The 16,135-nt window shown below is 45.7% G+C and overlaps 1 protein-coding gene across 1 annotated transcript; it reads right to left on the bottom strand.

The window, feature by feature from the left end:
• Window positions 1-12,489: 12,489 nt before the first annotated feature.
• On the bottom strand, window positions 12,490-14,576 carry LOC127318435 (alpha-amylase isozyme 3D). The gene is made up of 3 exons (XM_051348919.2): window positions 14,083-14,576; window positions 13,065-14,003; window positions 12,490-12,980 (listed from the first exon to the last, which is right to left on the bottom strand). Exons 1-3 carry the CDS (start codon window positions 14,179-14,181, stop codon window positions 12,699-12,701), a joined length of 1,320 nt encoding a protein of 439 aa, XP_051204879.1. The 5' UTR covers window positions 14,182-14,576; the 3' UTR covers window positions 12,490-12,698.
• Between the last annotated feature and the right edge of the window lie 1,559 nt (window positions 14,577-16,135).

Below are 16,135 nucleotides of genomic sequence, written 5' to 3'. Positions count from 1 at the left end.
GTTCCTAAAGATATGGAACAATATGGTGCAATCAGTATTGTGTGCCATCCCAGTACTTCGGTGCGTGCATCCTACGCAATTTATTCTGACGATGGTCGTCTCTGCGTCAGTGGGTGGAAGGAGTTCATGGACAAGGAAAAGCAGCTTCAGATGGGTGACAAGATGTTGTTCTTGCTTTACCTGGGAAATGCAGGGGTTTACTTGTTTGCTACCCATGTGCCTGAAATCGATCTGGAGTAGCTAGTCAGTGATTCATGGTGCCCGTGTGTCCAACTATGCAGCCCCTTTAGGTTTAAATTCAGTTGTAACACTCTTTATGCGATTGTCGATTTTGCTTGTGTTAAAACAATATTTAGTCATATCGTGCTGCTGGTTGTAATCGTGTCAAGTGTCGATTAATTAAAACCATTGTCGAAGTTATGTTACCGACATGTTGGCTTTTCTTATATCTGTCCATATTTTAGCTTATATTAATTTGCTCTTAAACCCTTCTGGATAATTCAATGACAAGTTCGAGATCGTAAACATCTAAATAAGAACATTTCAAATGTTTGGAACAAAACATATAGTTGTATGCATTACATGTTTCCATCAATCTACATCACTATCTTCTTCTGAAGTTTTTCCCTCGTCATCATGTATGTTCTCTTCCAATATGAGACTATCTTCCTCATTCTCTAGTTCATCTTCGCTCATATCCATGTCAACATTGGGACTATCTTCCCCATTCTCTAGTTCACGAATTGTACGAGCATCATCCATATGTACAACTTCATCAGCACGATGATCATCCTCCTCTGCTTCCACCTCTGCTTCCTCGTCTAGGTCGACAACATCATGAAATGTATGGTCGACTGAACCTTCATCCTCCTGGTATGCGTCTTCATTCCGTACAAATGCATCATCGTTACCATCTTCTAATTCTGGAACGTCATACACATGTCTATGGCTGAACTTCTGCACCACTTTCCACGGATCACCAAACTTTGTATCCTCCAAATAGAAGCATGTTTCAGCTTGACTGGCCAATATGAATGGTGAATTCTTGAACCATAGGACAGAAGTGTTAACGCTTTTAAAATAACCATCATCTTTTATCTTGGAACCCCTGCCCGCAAGGTCGAATCCGATCGCAACGAAACAAGTACACGGACCTGTCACCGTGCTTGTTAGTCCCGTCTTGCAGCTTCAAGAACTTCTTGCAGAACACCATAGAACTCGGTCTCATCTCGCATCACCAAAAGATCCCTTAGTCGCTACGCCCGAATTTTGAGTCTTCGTGTCTTTATCCCGAGTAAGCGTGCGAAACCTCGCACCCTTTACGTTGCAACCAGCGTATACTACTACACGCCGGTCTGGCCCAGCAGCCAGAGACTTCAAATCTTCTGATGCATTGTCCAACTGTCTCACATGGTTTGCAAACCAACCTGAAAACTCTCTCTGAACCGTCTCCTCGATGTCACGCACACCCCTACCTCCCAATTCTTGTCGGAATTCACTGAAACATAGAAAAAACACATATGAAATACAGGACAATTATGTCTGCAACATTGAGAAGTAGTTATTAAAGTGAAGCTAACTACTTACTTGATATAACGATCTACATCGTCACAGTTGTTCAGCACATACCAAACCATTTTGTCAAATTCCTTGTCAAAATGTTTCAAAATGGATTTCCCAAGACCTTTAGCTCCAACTGAAAATACTTCCATCTCGTCACGATCAGCTTTTCTCCGTATGTCTTGGTTCCTATCATCTTTGTTAAATCTTGTTTCTGTGCCATCCTTGAAAAATCTAGAGCAAAAAATCAAACACTCATCAACAATGTAGCCCTCTGCGATAGAACCTTTTGGCCTTGCTTTGTTACGGACCGTAGACTTTAGATAACCTAATCTTCTCTCAACTGGATACATCCAACCATAATGAACAGGACCCCTCAAAAGAGCCTCGTCAGGAAGATGAATAGCTAAGTGCACCATTACATCAAAAAAAGCTGGGGGGAAGAGCTTCTCAAGTTTGCATAGGATCACAACAATTTCAACCTTCAATCGATTCAGCACATCAACTTTCAGGGTTTTGGCACACAGCTCCCTAAAAAATCTTCCTAGCTCTGCAATAGCCACATACATTTCCTTAGATGCAATTCCCTTGAGCCCAGCCAGCAACACTCGCTGCAGAAGTATGTGGCAATCATGCGTCTTCATACCGGTAACCTTACAACCATCAATATTCACACATCTTCCCCAGTTTGCGCAATAACCATCTGGGAACCTAGTGTTTGCCAAATACCTACACAAATGTCTCTTCTGTTCCTTCGAAAGTGTCCACGGTGCATGGGGGCTTCGCATAAGTTACTGCTGCATCATCATCATCCTTCACAATTTTCTTCAACCAATACTTCTCCCAGATTTTGAATTTCTTCAAATCAATTCTAGCACTAACAGTGTCCTTATTCTTGCCCTCAAGTTCAAGTAGTGTACCAACAATATTGTCACATATGTTCTTGTCAATATGCATCACATCTAAGTTGTGAGCTAACTTAAGTTCTGGCCAGTACGGTAGATGATGTAAGCTGACTTTCAAGTGCCATGTTGGTTCACCGGGTACAGTTGCACGCTTCCGCTTTCTACTTATTGGATTTTTCCCATGTTCAAAATCCTTAACCCTTTCTACCTTCTCAGCTACATCTTTGGGTGTGTACTTCCTTGGTGGATCTCCAGTCTCAGTTTTACCATTGAAAAGTCTGCTTCTCCTGTATGGGTGATCTTGATGAAGAAATCGTCGATGCCCAATATATCCAATTTTGTTTTTCAAAGATTCATAGCAAGGATTCTCATCGCAATGCACACACGCATGAAATCCTCTTGTGCTTCGGCCTGACATAGTGGCATATCCAGGATAATCATGAATAGACCAAAGAAACGCAGCATTCAATGGGAAATATTCCTGTGTGCATGCATCAAATGTCTGCACACCACTCCATAGCTGCATCATATATTTTATTAGTGGCTGCATAAATACATGAAAATCTTTCCCTGGGGAATACTTTCCGGGGATTAGCAATGCCATCATGTAATTCGATTGATCCATGCACATCTGTGGTGGGAAGTTGTAAGGAATGACAAAAACAGGCCACATACTGTAAGGATTACTCATACTTCCAAAGGGACTGAAGCCGTCTGTGGCAAAACCTAGTCTTATGTTACGAGGATCTTTAGCAAACCAATGAAACCTGTCATCAATGTGCTTCCATGCCTCACCATCAGCAGGGTGCCTCAGTACATTGGGCTCAACAACCCTCTTCTCTTTGTGCCATCTAGTATGTGTCAACATTTCCTTTTTAACAAATAGTCTCTGCAACCTTTTAATTATAGGAAAGTACCTTAACACCTTGTGAGGGATTTTCTTTTTTGGCAAAGAGGGTCTCTATATCTTGATAATCCACAAACATGGCAGTGCGTATCGTCCTTGTGATCTCCCCAAAATAAAGAACAATCAAACTTGCATACATGAATTGTCTCATAACCAAGCCCAACATCAGAAAGAACACTCTTAGCATCAGCATATGATTTGGGAAAGTCCACACGTGGCAAAGCTGTACGTAAAAGCTGAAGTAGGAGATCAAATCCTCTGTTTGTTATCCGGCTGTATGATTTGAAATGAAGGAGCTTAATAATGAACGACAACCTAGTGAAAGTGGTGCATCCCTCATGAAGTTCTTTTTTGGCTGACTCAATTAGATTAGCATACATATTTGGCAGGTTAGGACCTTTATTTCCAGACTTCTGCAGTTCATCGATCATACTAGACGAATCATCAACATAACAATCACCATTGTCTTCCTCTTTATCATTGTCACTATCATACGCACCATCATCCTTTCTATCCCGCCCTTCGTCATCACTAAAACCTTCCCCATGTCTAGTCCATCTTGTATACGTCATGGACATACCTGAACAATTGCAGTGATCCTCGACTGTTTTTATATCCTGACGTATCAGATTTAGGCAGTCCTTGCAAGGGCACAAGATTGGTTCATCTGTATTGTCCAAGTGTTCTCGCGCAAACTTGATGAAATCCCTAACACCTGCCATGTACTTTGTTGTGAACTTCTTGGTGCCATCAGTTATCCAACTTCGATCCATTGCCTACAATTCAGTTAAGAACATGCCAACGTTCTTCAGAACAGATCATGACAACTGATTAAAAAATCTAGACCTAACGAACAATCAGGAGAACTCACCGATGATGCGTCTCGCCGCCCCCACAATGGAGCCTTCACGGATTTATTCTCACCTCGACGAGAACCCTAGTCGATTTGACTGTTAGCAAGATCACCTAGATAGGTCGTGTCTACTAGCGGCGCGACTTAAACAAGGCACCCGCGGCCGAAATAAATATTAATAAGGAAATTATTATGTCGTAACATCTAGATCACACCATTGAAATAAATATGTAGAATAGACTAGTTACGGATCCAGATCAAAATTCCATATCTACCTTAGCGGTAACACTCCGCATCGGTCACGTCAAAGCCCTGGTTCGATTCTTCCAAACCACAATTTTTTACTTAATTAAATATGTTCCTGACAAGTGGGTCACGCATAATAACATTTAATAAAGTAACTTAGTATTATTTACCTGCTATGTGGTTCCGTTTTATATGCAAATCACGGTTTACATACACCACGATCTTTGATTTCGTCACCTATTAACAGACACGATGGAAGCCCTTCCCGGTTGGGTAATGGGTGACGATTTTTTGTTGACGAAAAATCATACCGTCAAGCATTACCTTAAATGCATGACGAAATATGAATTCGTCACCTATAAGGACACATCCATGACGGTATGCATTTTCGTCACCAGGGTTTTCCTCAACAAATGTCCCATTTCTTGTAATGTTTATTGATATACACACACATATACAAAGTCATTACAATATCCTTATTACAAGAATGGATGAATAATAAAGACAGAAAATAAAAGTACAACATGGATTTGATCCTAAACTAAAATTTCATCAAATCTTCCAGTAGAGATGCTCCAATGTTTGTGTGGTCTTGAACCCCTACAAAACAAAGACCAACAAATGTTTCTGTCCAGATCCAAGTGTCATTGACACTTGGCAAGGAAAATAAACTGAATTTGTGTGATCCAACTGTCCAGAAGCACTGCAACAAAAAAAAAATTCACACTTGGAGCTGGAGCAAGGTATACCTCATGCCTGGATGGATCTTGTGATCCAATCCATCATAAGCATGCTCATACACACTTGTTGTGGAGCAGATTGCTCCACTGGGTATATCATCACTTGGTATTCACCAAGTGGTGCCAGGCAGAAGAGGCCAGACCAAGATCTATTGGATCTAGTCACTGGATATGCTTATATGTTAGCTATCCATGTCACTGAAACCCTAGAACAGTAGCCAACTAGATTACCTAGCACCTATGGTGAATTAAACCATCAGATTCACCCCTTTTTCATCACAATCATCCACAGGGCATTCACCTTGGTGATTCCCAACTGTGGAGTTTATTTATTTTCATAAAACCCACCAGATAGCCAAATAGGATGCAACCAGATGCAGTAGACAGCTACTGAGGTCACAAACCATCTCAGCATGCAAGCAAAGTCACACAGACAGTTTGACATCATCACCACACAGGTTCAGTCAAGGATTTATATTCCAAGATGATCTTGGAATTTATTTAAGCAACAGCTGAAGCATTGAATCATAACCAGACATGGTTCATCAAGAATAACTAACAAAAGTTAAAACCTGGTAACAACATGACATGCACAGAAGGATTGCTGAAGCAGATGCTTCAGTAATGCCTATCTAGATACCAAAGCCATTAATCAAGTGATAATACAAGATTAAGCACACCAATTCATCCTTAAGCATGCACTAGGCAATTGGTGGAGCATCAATAGCAGCACAAGTTATACCAAATGAGAATTAAATTCTCAGATAGCATTACAGGGTAAACAATTGGTAACCAGCAAGTCTGGAGTGTCTAGCCCAAGGCTAGAACATAGTCAAGCAATCTATACACAGCAACCATGCATATCTGATGATCCCAGGGATCAATTGGATCATGTGCATGGTACTGAGCACATTACTAGCAGCACAGGTGTCAAGGACGCAGCACAACATGACTGTAAGCATCACCAACAAGCACAGGCATAGCTATACACCTAGACAAGCAAGGATAGGATGCCAGAAAGCATAAGCAGCACCATAATCATGTACATCATGGCATAGCAAGGCATGTCATGATAGAAGCAGTAAGAGAGCAACAATGGCCATGAACAGCAAGTAGTACACACTTGGCCAGTAACCAGAGCTTGGTGAATTGGTCAGGGCTTGCAGAGAAGAGGCATAGGATGCGTAGGCAACAACAGCAAGGTCCTGTATGATCATGGGATCATCAGGAAGCTTGAGCGACAGAGGAGGAAGAAGCACAGAAGCATGGGGGCGCACAGACGTGGTGTTGAGAAGGAGGAGAGGCAGGAGAGCTTACTAGCGCCTGGAAGCATAAGCCACGGCATGGCGAGGCAGTGCCCGCGTGGCCGTGCCCGCGCGGCCGTAGCAGCTGCAAGTCCAGGGAAGGCGCCGGCGTTACGCCGACAAGCACACGCACAGCACAGCACCCAGGGGAACGACGGCACAGGCGCTGCTAGCACAGCACCCGCGCCAGGTCGGTCCCAGAGCAGCGCTAGCGTCGATGGCGAGGTTCACGGCTTGCCGGTGATCGCCAATCGTCGGAGGCGATTCTCCGCAAGATCTAGAAGGGTGGCGATCTGACTGAGGAGGAAGAGATCGGCGAAACCGTGCGGGTAGATCGATAGATCTCCGCACGGCGGTTCAGATGGTGCCGATGGCAGGGTCAGGGGCGCCGGACTTGGCCGGAGCACGGCGGCGGCCATGACGGCGACACGGTCGCCAGAAAATCGCCTAAGGGCTAGGGTTTCGGGAGAGAGAGAAGTGAGCAACAGAGTGAGACGGGCCGAACCTGTTTGGTTCCACCAAACCGAGTTTGGACAAGCCTTAATGGGCTGTCCAAACAGGCCAGATAAGTGGGCTGGCCCAATTGGGCCAGGGGGGTATTTTAGTACTTTTCTATTTTGAAAATAGCTTACAATTTCATCAAATTTTAGTTAATAAAATATACCTCTAAAAATCCATGAAAAATTGGGATTAGTAAATGAAAAATTATTCTTAACAAGAATAAAATAAGAAATGAAATTTAGATAACAAATTCAAAATTTGAAATTTTTGAAATTGAATTCAAACTTGGAAATTTTTATTTATAATTTTTCCTTGTATTTAAAAATCAAGGAAAATTACAAATGAGTTTAAATATTTGTTTTCAAATATTTCAAAGAGGAAATTCTAATAATTCAAGTTATTTCTTTTAAGCTAGATATTTTCCAAAGGGAAACACTCTATTCTTCTTATTCCAAAAAGATAGAGAAACCTCTATTATTTCAAATTATTTTTGAAATAAACAATTTTCACAAAAGTGAAGTTGTATTACTTTAAACAATTTTTGATTTATGAAATGAAAGTGTTTCTACAATTAAAAGTAATTGTAAATTACTGCCAAAGGCACAAATCCTAATTCAACCCTAAATCTTAATAAATAAATGGGGTAAGGGACTCAACATAAAATAATAAATTCATGACTGCATTATTTGGATTTTTATAACATTGTCCTTACTGGACAATGATGCTTCTTTACAGAACCCGAGGTCCAGGTTCCATCCACTGCATTGAACTGCATTATCTCGCAGTCCACAGGCAAGTTCACCCTTGCTCATATCAACTTGAGTATTTTCTATCAATTTACTGCAAAGCTATATACTTACCATTCCTGCATTGGAAATGAAGTGTTACTTTTCCAATTATGAATGTGACTATGTGGCTGGCAATGGAACCATGGTTGATATTGATATGGTGGAGGTTCCATTGCATGGGTTTTATTAACCTAGGATTAATTACCAATGCCGTCCAGTGATTCTAGCGCCGTACATATCGCGTTAACCAGAAGATCTACAATGGCTCTGGAGAAGCCGGCTGTATCTTTTCCCTCTTGTACGCCAAAAGACTTGATAGGGCCTGGCGGGGTGTTGGGAGAACACTGCCGTAGGTTGGGAAATCCTTTAAAATCCCCATCTGTGTGGATGAGAGGCTCTACCGTCTATGAAGGATTGTCCATAGTACACCGGGGGTAAAGCCGTATGTACGGGAGATGTCTACCGGGGGTGTACGGATGGACAAAAGGGTGGGTTTGCAGGGTTGCGGAAAAGGCGGTGTGGGCTTGGATCTTCTTTCCTGGCCTCACACCAAAGGAAGTGTGAACGAGGGCAAGTCCCTGCGGATGGCAAAAAGGATGAGATCTCTTATGGGAAAAGTAACGCACCTCTGCAGAGTGTATCAAATTGTGGTTGTCACTCCTTGTTCCGGGAAGGGAACTGCGAACGCGGCAGGAAAGGAACTCGATGAAGTTCTGGTCAACCTGTGAAGACTGACGGGCATAGTTTTCAGAATAAAAGCAACCTTTTGAAGAAATGTTTTCGAAACATGCATTGACCTGTACGCCAAAAGACTTGATAGGGCCTGGCGGGGTGTTGGGAGAACACTGCCGTAGGTTGGGAAATCCTTTAAAATCCCCATCCGTGTGGATGAGAGGCTCTACCGTCTATGAAGGATTGTCCATAGTACACCGGGGGTAAAGCCGTATGTACGGGAGATGTCTACCGGGGGTGTACGGATGGACAAAAGGGTGGGTTTGCAGGGTCGCGGAAAAGGCGGTGTGGGCTTGGATCTTCTTTCCTGGCCTCACACCAAAGGAAGTGTGAACGAGGGCAAGTCCCTGCGGATGGCAAAAAGGATGAGATCTCTTATGGGAAAAGTAACGCACCTCTGCAGAGTGTATCAAATTGTGGCTGTCACTCCTTGTTCCGGGAAGGGAACTGCGAACGCGGCAGGAAAGGAACTCGATGAAGTTCTGGTCAACCTGTGAAGACTGACGGGCATAGTTTTTAGAATAAAAGCAACCATTTGAAGAAATGTTTTCGAAACATGCATTGACCTGCGATTTCCTGATCAACGGTCGTAGCTAGTGCATCAAACACCTTTTACTCTTTTGAACTTGCTAAGTACCTCTGTACTCACTTTCTTTCGACACCCTTGCTAGACTGTGATACGGAAGTGGAGGCCATCGCCGATGGAGCAACGAAAGGGGATTACGAGCTGGTCTACGAGGAACCTGATCTGACCGGAGGAGTTGAAGGAGTAGACTATGGGATAGTCTACGGACCCGACGAGAATGAGGCGGGGGAGTAGTGATATACCTTAGTACCATAGAGCCGAGCAGCGTAGAACTTACCTAAATAAGTTGCTGAGCTCTCTTTCATATATATTTGTGAGTTGTAATAGTACTTAAGCAGTATCTTAGGGTGTTCTCATCAGACATGTGAGAATACCAACTTGTTAAGACTATGTTTGTAATAATATTTGGAGTGTTATGACCTGCAATGTTTCTGTTGTACCACTCTGAGGGATATGACAATTGTCAGGAAGTCCCTTCACATAGATCATATCAACGACTTGTATACTACAACATGCAGTGGCATGCTGGGTCACCGCATCAGGTTTTGGAACTTTTTGTCCGCCATGTTTATTATTCCCTTTATATTCCACGAGAAGCCAGACGGGACCTTCATACTGCTCAGGCATTCAAAAAAGATGACCTTCTCTTCTTTGGTAAGAGCGTAGGTGGCACGACCTTGAAACCATTCCGGATGCCGGTCATCTGGGTCTTTCAAACGTTACTGGTCCTGCCGTGCTTCCTTTGTATCATTTGTCTTCCCATACACGCCCAAGAAGCTTAGCAGGTTCACGCAAATATTCTTCGTAACATGCATCACGTTGATTGCAGAGCGGACATCTAGGACTTTCCAATATTCTAGCTCCGATTTCTTCTTCCACATGGGTGCGTGCCCGTCAACTCCCTGCGGAACTGATTGTCCGCCAGGACCCTTTCCAAAGATGACTTTCAAATCCTTGACCATATCAAATACCTCCGCACCAGTACATTCCGCAGGCTTCGGCCGGTGCTCTGCCTTGCCGTTGTGATGCTTGCCTTTCTTTCTTACGTTATGATGTCGGTGAAGAAATCGACGATGCTCCAGGTACACGTTCTTCTTACAATTACCCAGATATACACTTTCAGTCTCATGTAAGCAGTGCGTGCATGCATTGTATCCCTTATTTGTCTGTCCCGAAAGGTTACTAAGAGCAGGCCAATCGTTGATGGTTACGAAAAGCAACGCTCGTAGGTCAAATTCCTCTTCTTTGTGCTCATCCCACACATGTACACCAGGTCTGCCCCACAACTGTAAAAGTTCATCAACTAATGGCCTTAGATACACATCGATGTCGTTGTCGGGTTGCTTCGGACCTTGGATGAGCACTGGCATCATAATGAACTTCCGCTTCATGCACAACCAAGGAGGAAGGTTGTAGATGCATAGAGTCACGGGCCAGGTGCTATGGCTGGAGCTCTGCTCGCCAAAAGGATTCATGCCATCTGTACTTAGACCAAATCTTATGTTCCTTGCGTCAGCTGCAAAATATTTGAACTCTCTGTCGATCTTTCTCCATTGCGTTCCATCAGCGGGGTGTCTCAACTTCCCGTCCGACTTACGGTCCTCTTTGTGCCATCGCAACAACTTGGCATGCTCTTTGTTCCTGAACAGATGTTTCAACCGTGGTATTATAGGAGCATACCACATCACCTTGGCGGGAACCCTCTTCCTGGGTTTCTCGCCCTCAACATCGTCACTAGGGTCATCGCCTCTGATCTTATAACGCAATGCAGTGCATACCGGGCATTCATTCAAATTCTCGTATTCACCGCGGTAGAGGATGCAGTCGTTAATGCATGCATGTATCTTCAGAACCTTTAAACCTAGAGGGCAGACAACCTTCTTTGCTTCGTACGTACTGGCGGGCAACTCGTTATTCTTTGGAAACATATTCTTCATCATTTTCAGCAAATTTTCAAATCCCGAGTCAGATAGACCTTCTTGTGCCTTTCATTTCAGCAAATCCAGTGTGCAGCACAACTTTTTCAGACCATTATCGCATCCTGGGTACAGCGACTTTTTGTGATCCTCTAACATGCGATCCAAATTCTTCCTCTCCTTTTCAGTTTCGCAGCCTCTCCGTGCATCAGCAATGATCCGACCAAGATCGTCAGCGGGCTCATCACGTGCCTCTTCTTCACCTTCCCCTTCACCTTCCCCACCTTCAGCATCCTCCATGAAAATATCACCGAAATGATCAAGATAGTTGTCATCGATGATATCATCCCCTTCTTCATCTTCTTCCATTCTAACCCCTCTTTCTCCATGCTTGGTCCAACAATTATAACTTGGCATGAAACCATGCCGAAGCAGGTGCATGTGAACTTCTCTTGAGGAAGAGTAACCCTTCTGATTCTTACAGGCAACACATGGACAGATAACAAAACCCCCCTGCTTGTTCGCATTAGCCACTACGAGAAAATCTTTCAAACCCGTAATGAACTCGCCGGAGAGTCGGTTACTGTACATCCATTGCCGATTCATCTGCATTATTATTATATAAAGTATATAATTAACCATCATGCATTTGTTAAACTAACTAGCTAGCTAGAAATAATAGAAATTAAACAATGAACTACACACATGCATATTTTATCAATGACACATGAAAGGTTAAAGTTGCTAACCGCGATCGAGGAGGAAAAATAAATGAGAAAGCTCAAGTGTGGCTCGGACACTTCATATCATGTTTCTTTCATTCTCTCGGGCATTTCATCGAACACCTTGTGTGCATAAGAGGAACAAAAATCAAACCCACCACCAACTTGTGAAGATTGTGAAGAGAAGTGGCACCAAATGGCTAAGTGTGTGTGCTGAATGGTATATATAGGGGTGTGCCTTTAGTCTCGGTTGGCCTGGCCAACCGCGACTAAAGCCCCTCCCGTCCCCAGCTGTCGAGCGAGCCCGCTGGGTCCAGACCTTTGTTCGCGGGTCGCCTCCCGAACCGCGACTAAAGACCCCTTTAGTCGTGGTTCGAATATTTTGGGGACTAATGGGGGTTGAATGGAAGCCTCTTTTTCTACTAGTGGGTTACCGGGGATGACTTTCTGGAATGGTAGTTGAAGGCTACCAAATCTACTCCACGGGTGCTATGCAAGGGCATTGTGTCGCTTGTGATGCTGACAGCATGGTGGGTTTGAAAGCATCGCAATGCGGTATTCTTTGCCAACACATCTCCTAACACAAGCAGTCTCCTTGACACGATTCGATCCGAAGCTCGATCTTGGGCCACCCTAGCGCTGTTGGCTTGCAAGCGTTGATCCCATTGCTACTTAGGTTTACGGATCTAGTGGGTCGAGTTGTATGGTGGGATGTTGGCTTGTTCTGAGCTTGTACATATTTGTGTGAACTCTCATTTTCTATTAATACATCTAAACACAAAGCTTTTTCCCATTTTCGTGAAAAAAATGGGACTTGCTTGTGTCAGCTCCCATGCATGAGCTAGAGAGTCAGTTGAGAAGCTCGTATGCTTTTCACGATTTTCGTTGATATTATATTATTACATGCTCGAACTGTGATAAAGTGGGTTTGAGCAGGGCTATAGGTGGCGCCCCGCTGGGACACGGAGGCTCCCCTTCTCCCAGACGCAGTAGTCCTTGCCGTGCGCCACGGGATGGAAATCCGACGGCAGGGCGTCGCCCACGTCGTACCTAGTCCCGATCTTGACCAGCACCTTCTCGTCAACCACGGCCAGGTACAAATCGGCCTCCGCGGCGAGGATCCGCAGCGTGCTCGTGGCGCGGATGCCGTTCCTTGCCCTGATGGCGGCCAGCTGGGTCAGCTCCTGCTTCAGGTTCCAGTCGAACATGTGGTCGTAGAACTACATTGCATACGCACGCACGTCACAAGAATGTTTGGGTGAAGACCTGAGAGAGCCTTATGTAAAGGGAGAGATGATGCTTACGATGCAGGGGATCCCTGGGTGTGTGAGGATGTAGGCGTAGCCCTGCATGACCTTGTCGGCCGGGAACGGCCACAGCCCCTGCGTCGACGCGGTGTCGTGGTTGTCGACGAACGTGACGGCCTTCTCCGGCAGCCACCCGATCATGCCGGCCGCCTTCCCGGCGCCGTCGCGCAGGCGCCACAGCTCGCCCTGCACGCCCGCCTGCAGCATCCCCTTGGTGGCGAAGTCGAACGCCATGGCCGGCCCGCCGGCTGCCCGCGCCCAGTCCACCATCCCCTGCCGGCACTGGTCCTGGTTGTGCGACGGCTTGCCGTCCCCGTCGTAGCGCAGCGAGCTCCATACCTCCGCCACCACGAACCCGGGCCTGGCGCTCTCGATGTACGACCTGACTACCGCCGGCGAGTACCCCTTGGCGAAGTCGAGCCGCCAGCCGTCGAAGCCGACGTCGGTTTTCAGCCAGGTGAGCCAGTCGGAGAGCTCCCGCTGGACGCGCGGGTTGAGGTGGTCGATGTCGGGCGCCGCGTCGAAGCCGTCGCCGGTGTCGCGGTGGCCCGTGCCGTCCGAGAACTTGGTGTCGTCGCTGCAGATCGCGTCGGGGCCCCAGTCGAGGCGGTCGTCGGGGGTCCCGCCCTCGAAGACGCAGTACACGCCGCGCGCGTCCTGCTTTTCGGCGCACCGGTGGTTGATCACGACGTCAGCCACGCACTGCACGCCCGCGCTGTGGAAGGCCGCGATCAGGGACTTAAGCTCCGCCGCCGTGCCGTACTTGGATGCGTCCAGGTCATACAGCCGCCCTGGCATGTAGCCTTGCGGGGAAACGGAGTGCGAGGGCGGAGGGAGCCAGACATGGGTGACGCCGGACTTGGCTATGTCGCTGACTTGCCCCTTGAGGAAGTTGTACCAGCCACCTTGCTTCTTCCAAGACTCCCAGTTGAAACCCTGCGTGCATGATCAATCACATCTCGGTAATGCATCGCTCATCTATGTACGATGTATCTACAATACATTCCACACGTACCTGGAAGAGGATTTGTGTCTGTGCTCGGACCAAGTTGCAGCAGGCCAAGCTGGAGAGTGCCACGAGCAGCAGCAAGCACAAGCTGCTCGAACGCTTCATGAGTGTAGTAGCTCGCTGATCTCTCGTAGAAAAGAGAAAAGAGAATTGAGGAATGAGGATTGTTTGTTTGTGCCGAGGGAGCTCGCCGCCGGGGGAATATATAGGTCGTCGCCGGCACGGTGGTCGAGGCCGGGAAGGATCAGGGAAGGGACCAGATTTATCTATCTGAGGCGGTACAGTACTTGTGGATATGGATGTGGATAAAGAAGGCAGCGCCGTCTATATTTATAGCCCGCGTGGACAGAAGGTCCCTGACTCGACGGCGCAGAGATGCGGCGGCGCGGTGCCGACGACTGCTGCCGGGGCGGTTTTCTCCTCCCCTATCTCGTCGGAGAAGGAAGTTATTGACCGGAAGTCCAAAGACCCAAGTGTCGTGTTGGCATGCAAAGGTTGCTTGGCTTGAAACGCCCTGCTGGTTACGGGCGCTACCGTTGTATAACTGTCGACCGGTGGCTGCCGTTGCATTCTCCTCGATCTCCTAGTCCTTCAATTCTTGACATGGCAGCTCTATCCACATCCTGAAACTGCAAACGCGAGTCGATCCTCCATGCATACGGACCTCGAAATGCGGGGATCGGATAGCGTGCACCCATCAATGAGTCCCAGTTGTCGGTCGACGGAGCAATCCACAACCGGCTAGCTCATCAGCCAACGGATGATCATTCCACGACCAGCTTCGTCACAAACTCTATCCATCATGGCCGGAATTTTGGACTCTGCTAGCAAGAAATTTAGCTCTGCTCAGCTCTATCTATAACCTGAAAGCATCTTGTCGAAAATCTAAATCTAACTCTGCTAGCAAGAGATTTAAGCCATGCAGAAAGGTTATATCCAGAAAGGTTATATCCTAAAACGTTGACCAACGGGGGAATGATCCCTCCCTTGGCTATAAGTTGTTAGGTAGAAATGAGACTCTTCCCGCGGATGAACGCTAGGATGATAACCGATTAAAGTCCGCCCCTCCCGCAAAATTACCGCGAGATGGGGATTCGAACCCGGGTGGGCTGGCTGCGCACTCGCCTTGTCTTGCCACTGAGCTGGAACTCAGTTCTCAGAAAGGTTATATCCTTAAAGACAACAATTGTTTTCTAATGAATGGTATGTTTACGAATAGCAGAGGTCTTCGTAACTTAGCTAGGTATTTATTTACGTATCGATGATTGTATTAGAGAACATTGTTTAGATTTGTGGGCATTTCTAAAACATGTAGACGAGATTACCCGGGAAGTCTACTTAATCGCATATCTGGTGGGGATTAGTTCTCTTGGTTATCTCGTCCACATCGTGGCTGTTCCGGGGTCATATTACTTTGCATCAGAATGGATAGCATGGAGGTGCTGCCTAGTTTGGAAGGATATTTTAATATCAAACTTCATATCCGTAACAAAGATGATAATTTCATACATAGTCTTGTCGCTGTGTATGATGCCGCCCAGGATGAATTTAAGGTCGCTTTCCTTCGTGAGTTGGTTAATCTAGCAAAAGATAATCATTATCATAGGGGGCAATTTTAATGTGCTATGGTTTTCTCGTAAAAAAGCAAAGGCTGGTTCGATAATCGTTGGCCTTTCTTATTGAATATTGCCATTCACAGTTTGGATCTAAGAGAGGTTGTGATGGCCAAGAGACCGTTCACATGGGCGAATAATCTCCTCGAGCCTACATAAGAGAAGTTGGACCATGTACTTATGGACTTATATTAGGAATCTGAATAATCAATGGTCATTGTACGCGCTCTTCCTCGAGTTGAGGCCTGGTCAGGTCATGCTCCCATACTTTTAACCACGGGAACACCTAGAATGTAAAGGAAACACCAATTCAAATTTGAATTTGGATGGCTACACCATGAAGGTTTTTTCTTTTGGAAATGGTTAAGAAGGTCTGGGAGAGAACTGTAGTTGGTGTGAATCCCATTCAAAGATGGAATGATAGATTACATGCAATGCGTAAACAT

The sequence above is a fragment of the Lolium perenne genome, chromosome 7 (genome assembly GCF_019359855.2).
Source record: "Lolium perenne isolate Kyuss_39 chromosome 7, Kyuss_2.0, whole genome shotgun sequence".
NCBI classification, from domain to species: Eukaryota; Viridiplantae; Streptophyta; class Magnoliopsida; order Poales; family Poaceae; genus Lolium; species Lolium perenne.
The sequence above is the reverse complement of the archived record's forward strand: the minus strand, read 5'-3'. Positions and strand labels throughout refer to the sequence as shown.

What these genes read in the sequence shown, in the direction of transcription:
- LOC127318435 (XM_051348919.2), bottom strand. Translation starts at nt 14,181, where the DNA reads ATGAAGCGTTCGAGCAGCTTGTGCTTGCTGCTGCTCGTGGCACTCTCC. An exon ending in AGACACAAATCCTCTTCCAG is followed by an intron (nt 14,004 to 14,082) that starts GTACGTGTGGAA and finishes TCATGCACGCAG; the next exon opens with GGTTTCAACTGGGAGTCTTG. An exon ending in ACCCAGGGATCCCCTGCATC is followed by an intron (nt 12,981 to 13,064) that starts GTAAGCATCATC and finishes TATGCAATGTAG; the next exon opens with TTCTACGACCACATGTTCGA.